The 15,572-nt window shown below is 39.4% G+C and overlaps 1 protein-coding gene across 3 annotated transcripts in view; it reads left to right on the top strand.

Moving 5' to 3' along the window:
* The window catches only part of LOC150074889 (glycosyltransferase 1 domain-containing protein 1-like), a 199,693-nt gene that overhangs the window by 58,849 nt on the left and 125,272 nt on the right, over nt 1–15,572 (top strand). Inside the window, exon 5 of one of the 3 annotated variants that reach the window (XM_090389414.1) lies at nt 7,425–7,568. The exons of 1 other annotated variant lie outside the window; for it this stretch is intronic. In XM_090389414.1, the coding sequence (XP_090245540.1) occupies nt 7,425–7,568 (144 nt within the window). The remainder of the gene's footprint in view (nt 1–7,424; nt 7,569–15,572) is intronic. One more of the 3 variants, XM_090389415.1, reaches the window with a different exon arrangement.

The raw sequence follows: 15,572 nt of genomic DNA on the forward strand, positions 1-15,572 counted from the left end.
TGCGGCTGCTCTGACACAATCGGCCCTTGATCAAACTATATTGGCTGGAATTCAAACCTCCAGCAAGCTGGCAATTCCATCTACATTAGTCCCAACTCTGACTGTCAACACTGATAATACTTCATCTCTATCCCTGCATCAGGTAGTAGCAATGCTACACAAAAAACTGGTTGCGTTCCTAAACCAAGACTCCAATAGGATTACAAAGTCAGCTAGCAATACGGTACAAGAGCTTTGGAATAATTTGGAGACTATCTCCACAGCTCTCCTAATAGACAATGAGAAACTAAAAGCAGTTAATGCTGAACTCAAGTCCAAAATCCAGCTATTAGAAAAAGTGGTTGATACAGTCTCCAAGTTCTCACCAAATCTCTCAGAGAGTTCTGAACAAGACATGAGCCCTCCTTTGGAAATTCCGCTGGCACGCACCTATGCTGCTGCAGTGAAAACACAGCCCTCCGGAACCAGACCAGAACCAACCTCCAACCTACGGATAAATAGATCAGAAATACAGAGCCCACAACATGTCCTACTACTGAGAGCCACTGAAGATTCTGAGTTAAAAACAAGTAGCGCGGTAAAGGACCTTGTTCAAAACACCCTGAAGAATGAATTTAAATCAATCAAAGTCAAATCACTGCGCCCTGTAAGAAACAGAGGAGTTATTATTGAAACTGCCTCAAAACAGGACCTGGAAAACATCTGTACAGCGAGTTCATTTCAAACTGCTGGGGTTACAGCTGGTCCTCCAAAGATGAGTAACCCATCAGTGATCATCTATACTATCCCCAATTCAATGACCAACGACGAGTTGGCAGAAGACATGTACCACAAAAACCTGGTGGACTATGGAGTCACCTTGGATGAAATAAAGAAAGGAGTAACATTCAGATTCTCCACAAGTGCGAAAGGCAGCTCTACTGCCCATAGAGTCATAACACTAGACCCCTATCTTTACAAAAAAGTTATATCGCTCAACAGAATTTTTCTGGGCTGTAGTTCCCACAAGTTCAGGCCATTCACTGTGGTAACCAAGTGCTTCCTTTGCCTGGGCTATGGGCACACTTCTGTCCACTGCACCCACACTTCTCCAACGTGCGGACACGTTTATGCTGAATGTCCGTACCGAGACGAACTTCCAAGCTGCATCAACTGCAAACGGAGAAAGAAAGACCATCAACACTCAGTTAGAGAGGTAAATTGCCCAGAGTATCAACGAGCTCTAGAAACTGCACGGCAAAGGACCACTAATGGATAAGAACCTAATTTCTCAACAACAGCTTACCAGACCTACCCCGGCAGCATCATCCTCAGCAGCCAGTAATAGTCAGAACTCCAGCCAAATTAAATTACGCATCATGCAGATAAACGCACAGTTGCGGATGAAATAAGACAGGCAGCCGAGACTCACCAAATCGACATAATTGCAATACAGGAGCCATACACCATCAAAGTCCCAGCAGAAAACACACACAAGATAGTGGGCTATTCAATGCAGACAAGACTCATACAGCCAGCTAGCACTGACCCTAAGACCTGCATAGTTGTACTCAATAAGCAAATTGATGTCCTTATAATTCACGGGCTCTGCACAAAGTTTGCTACTTGCATCCAGGTTAGGTTCTTTTCAATCACACTATATATCATCTCCCTCTACTGTCCGCCTTCCAGGGATATAGATGACTTCCTAAGATATATTGAGTTTGCCATTGACCTTCTTAACTCTAACAGTATACTAATAACAGCAGACGTTAATGCCAAATCCCCATTGTGGTTCTCAACTTCCTTGGATGCACGTGGGCGACTTCTAGAGGAATTAATTCTGAACAGAAATTTAACCATCCATAACCTACCCAACAATCTTCCGACATATTGTAGCACCACTGGACAATCTAATATTGATATCACACTAACCACCAATGACTTACGGACATGCGTCTGGGATTGGGTCACAATACCGGACTGGACGATAAGTGACCATCGGGTCATCTATTTTCACATTGGGACCAGGCGCCTGCCGACAACTACTAAGGAAAGAGTGACAGAATTAGTAAGGTTTTCCCTAAGAACAGTCGACTGGGATGCCTTCGACTTCTCCATCAATAGAGACTTTCCAACACATGACCCTCTCCAATATGAAGAAGCAACACCAGAAGAATACAGTGAAGTAATACAAACAGCAATTACCAGAGCTTCGTATAGAGCAACAAGGAAGAAAGTCCCATGCAACAAACCTTGTGTATGGTGGAACACGGAACTTATGACACTAAGGAGGGAAGTCCACCACGCACGAAAGCAGTATCAGAACCGACGAAACTGGCCAGCAGCAGATGTCGAAAGGCTACACAGGGAATACTTGAATAAAAAGAATACATACACCAAGGCAATAGCAACTAGAAAGCGAGAAACCTGGGCTACATTCGTCCTAGAATCTGGAAATTCAAACCCCTGGGGGTTACTGTATAAAATCACACGGGGAAAAACCTTCACAACAGATATCTCTGGCACTGCCCAGGCTGATCAAAATGAAACCACTAACTGGACTGACTCTGTCAGTGCCATCATAAATAAGCTCTTCCCAGACGACAACCCTCAGAATGACTTGCCGGAACACAAAAGTATCCGGAAGAAGAATGCCGAATATATAACACAGACCCAAGCTGAACCCTTCACCGGTCTGGAATTGAATCAGGTCCTCAAAAAAGTAAATACGAAAAAGTGCCCGGGACTGGATTTAATTGAATATGCCTTCATCATTAGATTTCACAAATTAAAGCCAGAACATCTTCTATTATTGTACAATAAATGCCTGGGACTGGATTTAATTGAATATGCCTTCATCATTAGATTTCACAAATTAAAGCCAGAACATCTTCTATTATTGTACAATAAATGCCTCCAAAAATCAAAGTTCCCCCAGCCCTGGAAGGTTGCACTTCTCCGCCTAATACCAAAACCAAATAAACCAATAACAAACCCTCGTTCATACAGACCAATTGCCCTGCTGGCAAACCTGGGCAAGACCTTGGAAAGACTAATGGCCATCCGAATCACGAATCTCTTTCTCTCCAAAGGTATGATTTCACCAGCCCAATATGGATTCACCCAGGGCAGATCATGTGAAGATGCCCTCTCTGATTTGATCCTGCATCTGGAAACTTCGCAATCCAAATATGAACTCGCTCTGTTTATTGACTTCGAGGGGGCCTTCGATAATGTATGGTGGGAAAGTGCACTGGAACATCTTCGCACAGCAGAATGTCCAAACAATCTTTACTGGCTGTTCAGAAGCTACTTCTCACAACGTACAATAGTAGTTAAGTCAAAATATCACCAAGTCCTTAAACCCATCCACCGTGGGTGTCCCCAGGGCTCTGTCCTGGGGCCCTTGGTGTGGAATGTGGTGCTCCAGAGCTGGCTCAGTAACAGTTTTGAAAAAACGAAAATCATAGCATTCGCCGACGACCTCACCATCGTGGTCGCTGGTCATTCCAGAGCAGCCCTCGAATCCACAGCACAGCGAGTACTCAACCATCTCTCTACCTGGACAACAATCAACAAATTGCAAATCAACCCTGCCAAAACTAAGATGATGGTGTTTAAAAACCGACTCAACTTACGAAGGCCTCCCCAGGTCAAAATCAACGGAACCCAGCTAACCTTCGTAGAACAGACAAAAGTCCTGGGAGTAGTAATAGACAACCGTCTGTCTTTCTTCCCCCATCTACAGCATCTGAGTTCCAAGACCAAAAAGTTCTCCGCCGCAATTATACGGATCTCAAGAAGTGAGTGGGGACTATCCAAACGAACCCTTCTTCTTTATTATAAAGCTGTCTTTCTCCCAATAGTAACCTATGCTGCCGGGATCTGGTTTCACAGAGTTCCCATCATTAAGATGAAAGAAAAGCTAAACTCTATACAAAGAGCTATGTTACTGGCGACCCATCGAATCTGCCGTACAGTCTCTACAGCAGCTCTCCAAGTTATAGCAGGCACCCTCCCTCTCGACCTTTACACAATCTACAAGAGGCTCTGCTATCGAATTAAAAAAGGTATTCCGGCAACGAACCTGGATATAGAACTCTCACTAACTACAGATATAAAGCAGGAGAAATCTCGATGTCTCAATAAACTCTTCAATGTTTGGCAGACCAGATGGGATTCTTCTACTGTAGGGGTTGTAACTCGGAGTTTTCTTCCAGAGGTAACCTTCGCAACCACTAAAAATAACGCCCGATGGTTCTCCCTCAGCCTTGAATCATCCTTTCTCATTACCGGACACGGTTCTCTAAATGAGAAACTGCATACACTGGGACTCATCGACACTCCCTACTGCTTTTGCGGACAAAGTGAAAGTTGGAAACACTTGCTTCTGGAGTGCGTACATTACAACGACATCAGAAACCGTCTCCAGAATAAGATCCAGGACTTCCCACCAGCAGATCTGCATCAACTGATATGTACCCAAAACAACCTCGAAGCCTTCCAGACCTTTGCAGCTGAGGTATTTGCCTGGAGGAGGACACTGATCGTCAATCACCGACGTGGAAATGCCGATCATTAACAATTCCACTGCCAACTGAAAGTCACCCCTTCTACTGACTATTTTTTTTTTTTTTTTTTCTAACCTCCGTTCTGCATTGTTTCTGGGTCCTGCCCTGAAACTAGGAGCAGCTTTGGCTCACCTTTTCTTCTTTCCCACTCTGTGCAGGATAGATAACCACTCTCCCATTTTTTTTTTTTTTTTTTTTTTTTCATTCTCTCTCTGCTGGCACCCGATTTACATCTTTCTCTTCACTGTAGCCAGGGTGTGGGATTAAAATTATTTATTTATTCTTTAATTATTTTTATTTTATTATTATTTTTATTTATTCTTTTTTATTTTTCCTCAAACCTGCATTCTGCACTGTTTCCGGGTCCTGCCCTGGAACTAGGAGCAGCCTTGGCTCACCTTTTCTTCTTTTTCCCTCTGTGCAGGATAGATAACCACTCTCACATTTTTTTTTTTTTTTTTTTCTCTTACTCTCTCTCTGCTGGCACCCCGACTTACATCTTCCTCTTCACTGTGGGATTAAAATTATTTAATTATTCTTTAATTATTATTATTTATTATTATTTTTTTTTTTTACTCGTGCTCTGTTCTGACAACTGGGATGTGGACTATCATTGGTGCCAGACAGCTCTCTTTTTTTTTTTTTTTTTTTCTCATCACAGGGAATTTATTTTATTTTTCTTATTTTATTTAATTATTTATTTTATTATTATATTTTTTATTTTTTTTTATTATTTTTTTTTTAAATTTTTTATTTATTTATTTTTCTATTTTTTTTTTATTATTTTTTTTTTATTTTTTTTTTTATTTTATTTATTTATTTATTTTTTTTTTTTTTGCACCACGGGAAATACATTTTGTTTCTGTTTTTAGTTTAATTTTTATTTTATTTATTTATTTTTTATTTATTTTTTTTTTCCCTCTCTGGAGTGGGCCCCCAGAGAAATCTGGCCCACCTTTTGGCAACATCAGGTGGTTCAGAGTCTCGTATCGAGACAGTACGTGCTCCATTGGGACTGGCCCACCTTCCCGTGGTGTGGACGAGTACCCAGAATCATCTGTCCAGGTGACTGATGCTTCTGGGTAGCCAAGTGGCTAGAACATAACAACAGAACACACACATAATACACACAAACCGACGTCACACACATCTGGCCCATTTGTAGTGATACTGTTCTTCACAGAGATACGAGGCGGAGTTGAACTCACGTTCTAGGAGCCACCCTTTACAAAAACACATGTCCACATTTTGCCTGTAGGTTTGTAGTTAAAGGCTAATTTTGGGATCCGGTCCGGGTTCATTCTTTCTACGTGGCTGATCCATTTTTCCTGATACCGTTTTATGTCATTTACAATGTTATCTACTTTTAATTTCTCGCAGATATCTATATTTCTTTGGTGGTCTAGTCTTGTAAAGCCTAATAATGGTCTTAAAAATTTCATTTGTGCTGCTTCTAGTTTGTGTGCATCTTTCTTATTTATGACCCAAGTCTCACAGCTGTAGAAGAGGGCTGGTTTTGAAGTGATGTTGTGCAGTCGTAATTTTGTTTCGGTTGTCATTTGTTTTCCGAAGTGGCGTTTCATTGTTCCATTCATTTTATTATATTTTTGTAGTTTAGTGTGGATGTCTTTCCCTTCATTTGATATTAAATTTCCCAAATAGGTGAAGTCAGATATTTGTTCTATTATTTTATCATCAATAACAATTTTGACTCTTTGTATGTTCTTTCCACATAATCCCATTGATTTTGTTTTTGAGATGGAGATTTTCACCTCGTACTTTTTACCTATTTTATTAAGTTCATTTGCTGCTATCTGTAGTTCATCTTCGGATTTTGCGATTATAACTTGATCATCAGCATATAATATAGTTTGGATTTTATTCCTGTTGTTCAGCTGTATTCCGTTGTTAATTGTTTGTTTCCATTCTTTAAGAATTTTATTGATGTAGATATTAAATAAATTTGGTGATAGTCCACATCCTTGTTTCACTCCTTTATTGGTGTTAATTGGGTCTGATAGTTGGCCATTAGAATATTTTATACAGACTTTTGAATTTGTATATAGGCTTTGGATCACTTTTCGGAGTTGGGTTGGGATATTTTCTTCACGTAGAATCTGCCAAAGTTTTTCCTGGTTTACATTATCATATGCTTTTTCATAATCAATAAAGAGCAGAAATGTTGGTAGATTGAATTCTTTCTCTTCTTTTCTCCAAAATTTGTTGTAGTGAGAAAATGGCAACTATTGTGCTTCTCCCTTTTCTGAACCCACATTGTTCTTCTTCTAAGAATCTGGAGCCTTTTTTGTGTAAATTGATTACTATTCCTGTTTCCCAATCTATGGCATAAGCAATATTCCATCATATGGAATATTGCTTATGCCATATGATGTTAAATAATTTTAGTAGTGCGTTTTTTAGTAAGATGCCTCCATATTTAAATAGTTCTACATTCAAATTGTCTATGCCTGGGGTTTTTTGATTTTTGTAATATTAACTCTAGTTCTTCTATTGTTATATTTTCACTTAGCAAGAATCAAAGGATTCTTGCTAAGTGAAACTTAACATATTTATATGCATGCCATTTAAAAAAAAAATAATAAGCAATGCTCTCATATAGGTGTCTCAGCACAGTATGAAAAAAAAATAATAACAGTAATTCTCTCTCTCTCTCTCTCTCTCTCTCTCTCTCTCTCTCTCTCTCTCTCTCTCTCTCTCTCTCTCTCTCTCTCTCTCTCTCTCTCTCACACACACACATTCTCAAAAATCATCAAATAAACAATACACATTATTAGTAATATGAGATTCTAATGAAAATAGATATAAATCATAGTAAAGATAAGCAAAATATCCAAATTAATTCTGTTTCAGCAGCAGTGATTACAAACCCCAGCAAATTTAGTATAAAGCAGTTCTTAAAAGAAACTAGAGGTATTAAGCCAAGGAATATTTTTGTGATTCTTGCTGGCATTAGACCTGTCAAAAATCTATTGTTTTTAGTTCCTGGATTTTCAGGTAATTTATTTTTTGCTTATTTGGAAATTAATTAAATCATATTCTGTATAGTACAGTCATCAAGTTCTGAGATTCACATGATAGTAAATCAATCGTAGCAGAGGTCTCCTATTTATATAATTTTGGACATTAGCATTAGCATTAGCATTAGCATTAGTAGAGGCATTTGATGCAAGAAAGCAAGCTTATGCAGCATCAGCCAAAAAAAAAAAAGAAAAAAAAAAAAAAAAAAAAGTAACATAAATAAATAAAAATAACCACTTCCACTTCACCCCTCTGTTCGTTCGAAATACCTGTCCAGCTGAGCCTTAAACTTATTTAGACTATCAACTTCCACGACAAGGGATGGAAGTCTGTTCCACCCACCAACCACCCGCTGGCTAAAGGCAAATTTCCGCACATCTATCCTACATCTGTCTTTCCTCAATTTGAATTTATGCCCTCTCAGGTGATTTTTCTGAGCTAGAGGAAGAATCCCATCAGCATTGAGCATGCTCAAACCATTCAAGGCTTTGTACACCTCTATCAGATCACCCCGCTGGTGCCTAGTTTCCAGACACTGTAATTTGCAAAACTTAAGCCTTTCTTCGTAAGAGAACCCCTTTGTCCCATTCACCAATCTAGTTGCCCTTCTCTGTACTCGTTCCAGCAGCTCTACATCCTTCCTGAAATGAGGCCTCCAGGCCTGTATACAGTACTCTAGGTGTGGCCTGACCATTGCCTTATACAAGGGAATAATCACCTCCTTACCCCTGCTAGAAAAATTCCTATATATCATTGACAATACACCATGAGCTACTCTTGCAGCTCGTCTGCACTGCTCAGAGAACTTCATATCTGCCTGCACCACCACCCCCAGGTCCCTTTCATTCTCTACCACTGTCAGTGTAGTACCACAGAGTTGATACGTTGCTCTGGGGTTGCCGTTTCCCATATGTAGTACTTTACATTTGTCAATGTTAAACTTCATTTGCCACCTCGAAGCCCATCTGCTCAACCTTTCCAAATCCTGTTGCAGCAGCATAGTGTCAGTAGTGTCCTTGACAACCCTGCCAACCTTCGTATCGTCTGCAAACTTGGACATTAAGCCTGATATACCATCATCAATATCATTTATAAATACAGAAAACAATAAAGGCCCCAATACTGAACCCTGAGGGACTCCACTAATAACATTAGTCCACGATGAGCAGTGTCCATTGATTACCACTCTCTGTCTTCTCCCCCTCAACCACCCCTTTATCCATAGCAGCAACTTGCCTCCAATGCCACACTGCTCCAATTTGTGCAGCAGTCTTCCATGTGCAACAGTATCAAAAGCCTTTCTAAGATCCAAGTATATAATATCAAAGTTATTCCCTGCATCCAGTTCTTTTGTGACTGCATCATAGTATCCAATCAAATTGGTCAGGCAAGACTTCCCCTTAACAAAACCATGCTGTGTCCTAGCTATAACTGAAGTCTTGTCTAGATGATCCTGCAGTGCTTCTTTCACCAGTGCCTCCATTAATTTTCCGGGAACAGAAGTTAAACTCACAGGTCTATAATTACTTGTGTCAGCCTTTGATCCCCCTTTGTGAATTGGGGTCACATTTGCACATCTCCAGTCAATGGGTACCTCCCCTGAGTCCAAGGAAGCTCTCATAATTATGGCTAAGGGTTTGCTTACCTCCTTTGCTGCCTCCTTTAATATAACTGGATAGATCCCATCCACCCCAGGTGCCTTTCTTGTGTTTATCTTCAACAATTTCTCCTCCACTTTGCTCTCAGTTATTACAAGATTCTCTAGCTTACTGCTAGATTTGAATACACCTCTGGCATTCCCCTCGCTGAATAACTCCTCATGTGTGAATGTCGATGCAAAATATTCATTTAGTTTGTTAGCTACCCGAGCAGGGTCATCAACAGTTGACCCATCGATCTCAAGTGGACCAATCTGATTCATCCCCTTCCTTCTAGAGTTTACATAAGTAAAGAACTCTTTGCTGTTTTTCTTCGCATCCCTTGCCAAGGATCTCTCGTAATCTGCCTTCGCCTGCCTAACCTCCTTTGTAACTTGGTTACAGATCAACTTGTATCTATCATAGGCGTCCGTGTCACGTGTTAATTTGTATGTATCCCATGCATTTTTCTTCTCTGCCATATGCCTCATTAGTTCATCTGACAACCATTTAGGCCTAAACCTTGAACAATATTTCTTAGTTGGTATGTAAAGCCTAGTAGCTTCCACGATAAGTTCTTTGAATGCTTCCCATTTTGAACTTGCTGTTGGCAATATCATCAGTTGATCCCACTGTATAGAATTTAAATATTGTCTCAGTCCATTGTAGTCGCCTTTACGAAAGCAATACCCCTTCCCTTTACCCCTAATGGTAGTTACCTCTTTGAGTAACTCCCACTTCAGCACACTGTGATCACTGCCACCAAGTGGTTCATTTATCTGCAGATTCTTAATGCATGAAGAATCACTACTGATAATCAAATCAAGAGTATTACTCCCTCTAGTTGCCTCCCGAACATGCTGATGTAGAAAACAATCATCCAATAAATCCACAAAAGCCTTGCTACTGTGTGAGTGACCAGCCCCCAAATTCCAGTCAATATCTGGGAAATTAAAATCCCCCATTATAAGACTCTCTGATTTACTGGCCCACTCTATTTCTCCGAACAGTTTCTTATTATACTCATCAGAGTCATTAGGCCTATAGCACACTCCTACTCTCAATTTTGATCTCCCAATGCTTATGTCACACCAAACTGACTCGACACTGCACTGTCCAGCGATGTCGACTGGCTTCACTTCCTTGGATTTTATGTGTTTTTTAACTAATAGCATAACCCCTCCTCCCTTCCTATCCTGTCTATCCTTTCTGTAGACATTGTACTCCCCAAATTCCAGTTCTGCATTTCTTATATCTGTGTGACACCACGTCTCTGAAATCCCCACAATATCTGCCTTTGATGTTTTGAGCAATACCTCAAATTCATCAAATTTATTTACTAAACTCCTAGCATTGGTGTACACACAAGTATACATGCACCTGTTCTTTTTCTTAGCTACCCTAACACAACCCATGTGTTTACTTGTACCCCAATGATTCCCAGCAGTCTCTGAAATATCCTGCATCTTATTTTCCAGGCTGCGGCTCATTCCAATAGAAGCAGTGCAAGAATCACTTTCACCTCTGCCAGTGGCTACTGTTAATCTATTAGTCCTTGTATCCCCCCAATCTAGCAGTTTTCCGACCCACCTAACATTGCCTCGATAGCATCAGCAAACATTCTTGCACCCTTTCTATTTAAGTGTATCCCATCCCTGTAGAAGCAGTCTCTCCTGTTAACAAGTACAGACCAGGCTGAAAAAAATTCTACCCCTTGAGCCCTGCACAATCTTTCCAGGGCCGAATTGATTGACAGGGCTCTCATCATATACTCCCTCCTATCGTGTCTGGGCAGAATTGCAGACACTTTCAATTTCAACCCTAATTCACGGCTTTTTTTCATCAGTGACCTGTACTTGTCAAGTAATTCCGCCGGTCTCCTACTCTTAATGTCATTAGTGCCAACGTGTACAACTATATCACCTTTTGTGCCCTTAAAAGATGATATCCGCTCTACAACGTCATCAACTTTTGCCCCTGGCAGACATACCCTGGTCCTATTCCACCTATCCTTTTTACAAAGCATGTTTCCCGTTTCCCTGACAATAGAGTCACCAACAACTACTAGTTCCTTTGGGACCAGCGCATTCTGCCTTGGGGGTTGCCGCTGTGTTCCGCGATGACCAAGTGCAAGCTCTGGCATTGGTGTGGGCAGCTGAGAGCTTGATGGGCCCCTCACTTGTAATCCTTCGAGGGCATCCACCCTATCCTTCAAGCTCTCATATAGGCCCATAACAACGCCCATAACGACATTTAGCATATATACTGTTATTAAATGTAGTGGCTTGCTAGTAGAAATGTATTTAGCCATTGTGCTTTTGTAAAGTGATCTTCTGTTTGCATGATGGCAAAATGGACAAAATCAAATACAGGCACTCCCCAACTTACGCAAATTTGACGTTACGTAAGTTTTTTTCTGGCCAGCAAACTGAAAAAAAATATGGAACGTATTTTGCAACCTTAGAGATAAATGCAGGTATTGTGAAAATGTCATAATATGAACTTAATAACACTTTTTTTTTTTTTGTAATTCATTCCCAAGACCTTGGAAGTTGAAAATCTTGCTATATTAGAAAGCTATTTATCTCTCTAAAAGGTCAATTTTTATAATGGAAATTGCACTACACTTTCATTGTTACACATGTGTTATAAGATTCAATTTTGAATGCTTTTCTGATATTTTTCTAAAGCTTGTTGGGCTTTGATTTATTGGGCTTTTCTGTTAGTGAAATCTATCATAAATGGGCAGTAAACTCAATCTTATTGCATTTGTGATAATACTGATAACTGTAATTGTGTGGGTTTTTACATTATTATGGTGAAATGTGATTCCCCTTCACTGAAATCTTCAATCATATAAAAAACAAATTTTCAGAATCTTCTCTTCATTCCTATTTAAGTATTACAATGATGAAGGGAAAGCGACCAATGGAAAGTGCAAGTGGTGGCAGTGCTAGGAAACAAAACAAAATTGATTTAGAAATGAAGATGAAAATTATTAAGAAGTACGAAGCAGGACAAAGTTTGTCATTTACTGCACGGGAATTAGGTCTCACTGCTTCAACAGTGAATACTATTTTAAAGGACAGGGCATGTATAAAAGAACATGTTAAAGGATCAACACATTTAAGATCAACAGTGATCACAAAACAGCATTCAGATGCTATATCAGAAATGGAAAAGCTATTAATAATATGGATGGAAAATCAGATTCAGAAGCGAGTGCCCTTGAGTCTAATGACCATTCAAGCAAAAGCAAGAAGTATTTATGATGATATTAAGGATAAGTATGGCGAACCTGAAAAAAAGAAAAAACAAACTATTATTTTTTGGACACTCAAATAATTAGATCTGCCGTGCATTGTGTATTATGTCCATAAATTGCATGTGTTCTATGGTCTATCTGCCTACAAGGCCCCTCCCGCAACCTGAGTTGCGGGAGGGACCTTGCTATCTACGCCTGCAACTGACTAACTCAGCCACAGAATGAAAAAAAGCCTGTTAAAGTTCCTTGCATCATCAACGGGATTTGAACCTGGGCCTTTTCCACCCTGTGTGGGTAGGACAGTGATGATACCACTGTACTACCTGTGCATACACGGCAAACCCGAAGCTAGGTTTGGGGCAAGAAAAGGGTGGTTTAATAGGTTCAACAATGTTAAAGTAAGCAGTGAAGTCGCCAGTGCTGATTCTGCAGATGCAGAAAAATTTTGTGATGTGTTGGAAAAAATTATTGAAGGCGGCTATTCAACGCAGCAAATTTTTAACATTGACGAGACTGCTCTGTATTGGAAAACAATGCCGGATTGCTTGCACATACATTGCCAAAGAGGAAAAGACTATGCCAGGTTTCAAAGCTTCAAAAGATAGGGTAATGCTCTTGCTTGGGGCTAATGCAGCAGGAGATTACAGATTAAAACCACTGATTGTGTACCATTCTGGAAATCCTTGTGCATTTAAGGGCATCAATAAACCACCCTACCTGTGCATTTTCGATTGAACCAGAGAGCATGGATAACAGTATCTCTCTTTGAGGATTGGTTTAAATGCTGCTTCATACTCGAGGTTTAAAATTATTGTAAAGATAACGTCATTCCTTATATGATTTTGCTATTAGATAATGCTCCTGGACATCCTGTGCATCTAGATGATTTCAGTTCGAACGTGCAAGTAATATTTCTACCACCAAACACGACTTCACTCATCCAATCTATGGATCAGGGTGTTATTTCGAATTTAAAAGCATTCTATTTACACACAACGCTTGCTCGGACATTGTCTGCAGTAGACGGTGAGGAAAATTTGACATTGAGACTTTTGGAAATCTTACAATATTTACCACGCCATCTTAAACATTAATAAGACCTGGACAGAAATTCCTAAAAGTTGTTTAAATGGCGTATGGAAGAAAATATGCCCACGGCACGTAAAAGGCTTCGAAGGATTTGAAAAAGATGAATCATATGAAGAGGTTACAGATAAGATTGTAAAGGTTGCTGAGCTACTTCAATTGGAGGTTAATGCCAAAGAAGTGGAAGCATTAATAGAGGAAGAAGAGAAGGAATTATTTAATGAAAAACTTATTGACTTGCAGGCGGCGATAGTGAAAAAAAAAAAATGCCGATGAAGCTCAAGATGAACCAAATGAGGAGCTGAGACGCTTTATCACCAGAGAGGTGGCAGTGGCATTTCGTGAAATTGCATCAGCAAAGGTGAGGTTTGAGAAGATGGATCTCGACAGCGAATGATTCTTAAAAGTTAACAGAGGGGTGAATGGTATGCTTGCTTGCTACAAAGAAATCTATGATGAAAAGAAAAAAGTCACCGTCCAGTCATCCATTAGTATGTTCTTTTGTAAGGTTGAGTGGCCGACCCCTTCTTAATCTCCACAGCCCTCAACCTCCGCAGTGACATACTTATCAGCTGAAGATGTCGATTCTGGCAACGATGCTCGAGGGGTTAAACTTGCTGACGTTAATCCTGTCTCCTCTCTTTTTTTTGTAATTTTATAACTTTGAATTTTTTTTAATTGTGCGCTTTTGTAATTTTGTACACTTTTGTAATTTCTCCTGCACATGAGATAAAAAATTGAATAAATAATTCTATTTACATTATTTGAACGTTGAACATTTTCGTTGAACATTTCTTTTTTTGCTTCAATCAATTCAGTGAGTGCAGTTGTGAGTTCTACACAAGCATAGGGGAAATTCCGACTTACGTAAGTTGGGGAGTGTCTTTACTGCAGTACTTGTTTTTTCCCATTTAGTATTATATCAGAAATGCAAAAAAGTGTTCATGGAGAAAGAGCTTGCTCATCCCATGCAGTAATTTTCAGATTGTACAAGCATATTTTGGACAGAGAGAGAGAGAGAGAGAGAGAGAGAGAGAGAGAGAGAGAGAGAGAGAGAGAGAGAGAGAGAGAGAGAGAGTGCCTAGAAGATGTAGAATAAGGTGGAAGGCCAAGGATAGATTTCCCTATCAAAAAATATCACAGAAGCTTGATGCTTTGCAGAAATCAGTGTCAAATGTTGAATAAAGTTATATGAAGGCTTTAAACATTACTGCTTTTACTGCCACCTTGTGTGATGATCTGGCAACACACCAAATCATACAACACATGATACTACAAATGCTTCATACCAAAAGTTGACTGCCCAACAATTTCAGGTAATTCATTTTGACAGTTGATTCATTGCTGCTTGATCATGTTACTGGGTATGTAGCTTAAAATTTTGTTTATGAACTTCAAATGAAGTGGCAGTCATCAGTATGAAAATCATTAACCTCTCTTCCTCTCGAGTTTTGCTAGAACAGATCTAAGGGGAAGATTGCTATTGGAAGGATCACAAGGAAATTATTCACATTGATTTAATTTTGCAACTATAAATAAAAATATTCAAATTTTGCATAAATTATGAGCAGTGATTTACAAAAAATGTCAGAATGGTTGTCTGCACAAGATTGGTTTTTGTTACACAATAATGTATCAGCACAATACAGTTGTTTTGCAGCTAAGAGGTTAGTGCTTTGGTAACAGAACTGGAGCAATCACCAGCACTAATGTAACCTTGCATTTCATAACAGTGGAAGAATTCTTTTAAAAATTTTTATCATAGGTAACAGAAGTGTATAACAACTGTAGAGGAGGTTGTGCATTATTTTAGGGAATTTATGCATGATATAGATGCTGTTTTATTCCAATAAAGAGAATTTGGTGATCTCAGAACTTTTTTGACTGACCCATTTAAATCTGTTATTATACTAATAGTAGTTTTTATAATAATATGTGATCAGAAAATTCTTGGATGAAACCAAAATATGAATTCAACTCAAAATTTTAATA

Source organism: Mastigoproctus giganteus, unplaced genomic scaffold (assembly GCF_048544385.1).
Source record: "Mastigoproctus giganteus isolate SK-2022 unplaced genomic scaffold, ASM4854438v1 scaffold_16, whole genome shotgun sequence".
Taxonomy (NCBI): domain Eukaryota; kingdom Metazoa; phylum Arthropoda; class Arachnida; order Uropygi; family Thelyphonidae; genus Mastigoproctus; species Mastigoproctus giganteus.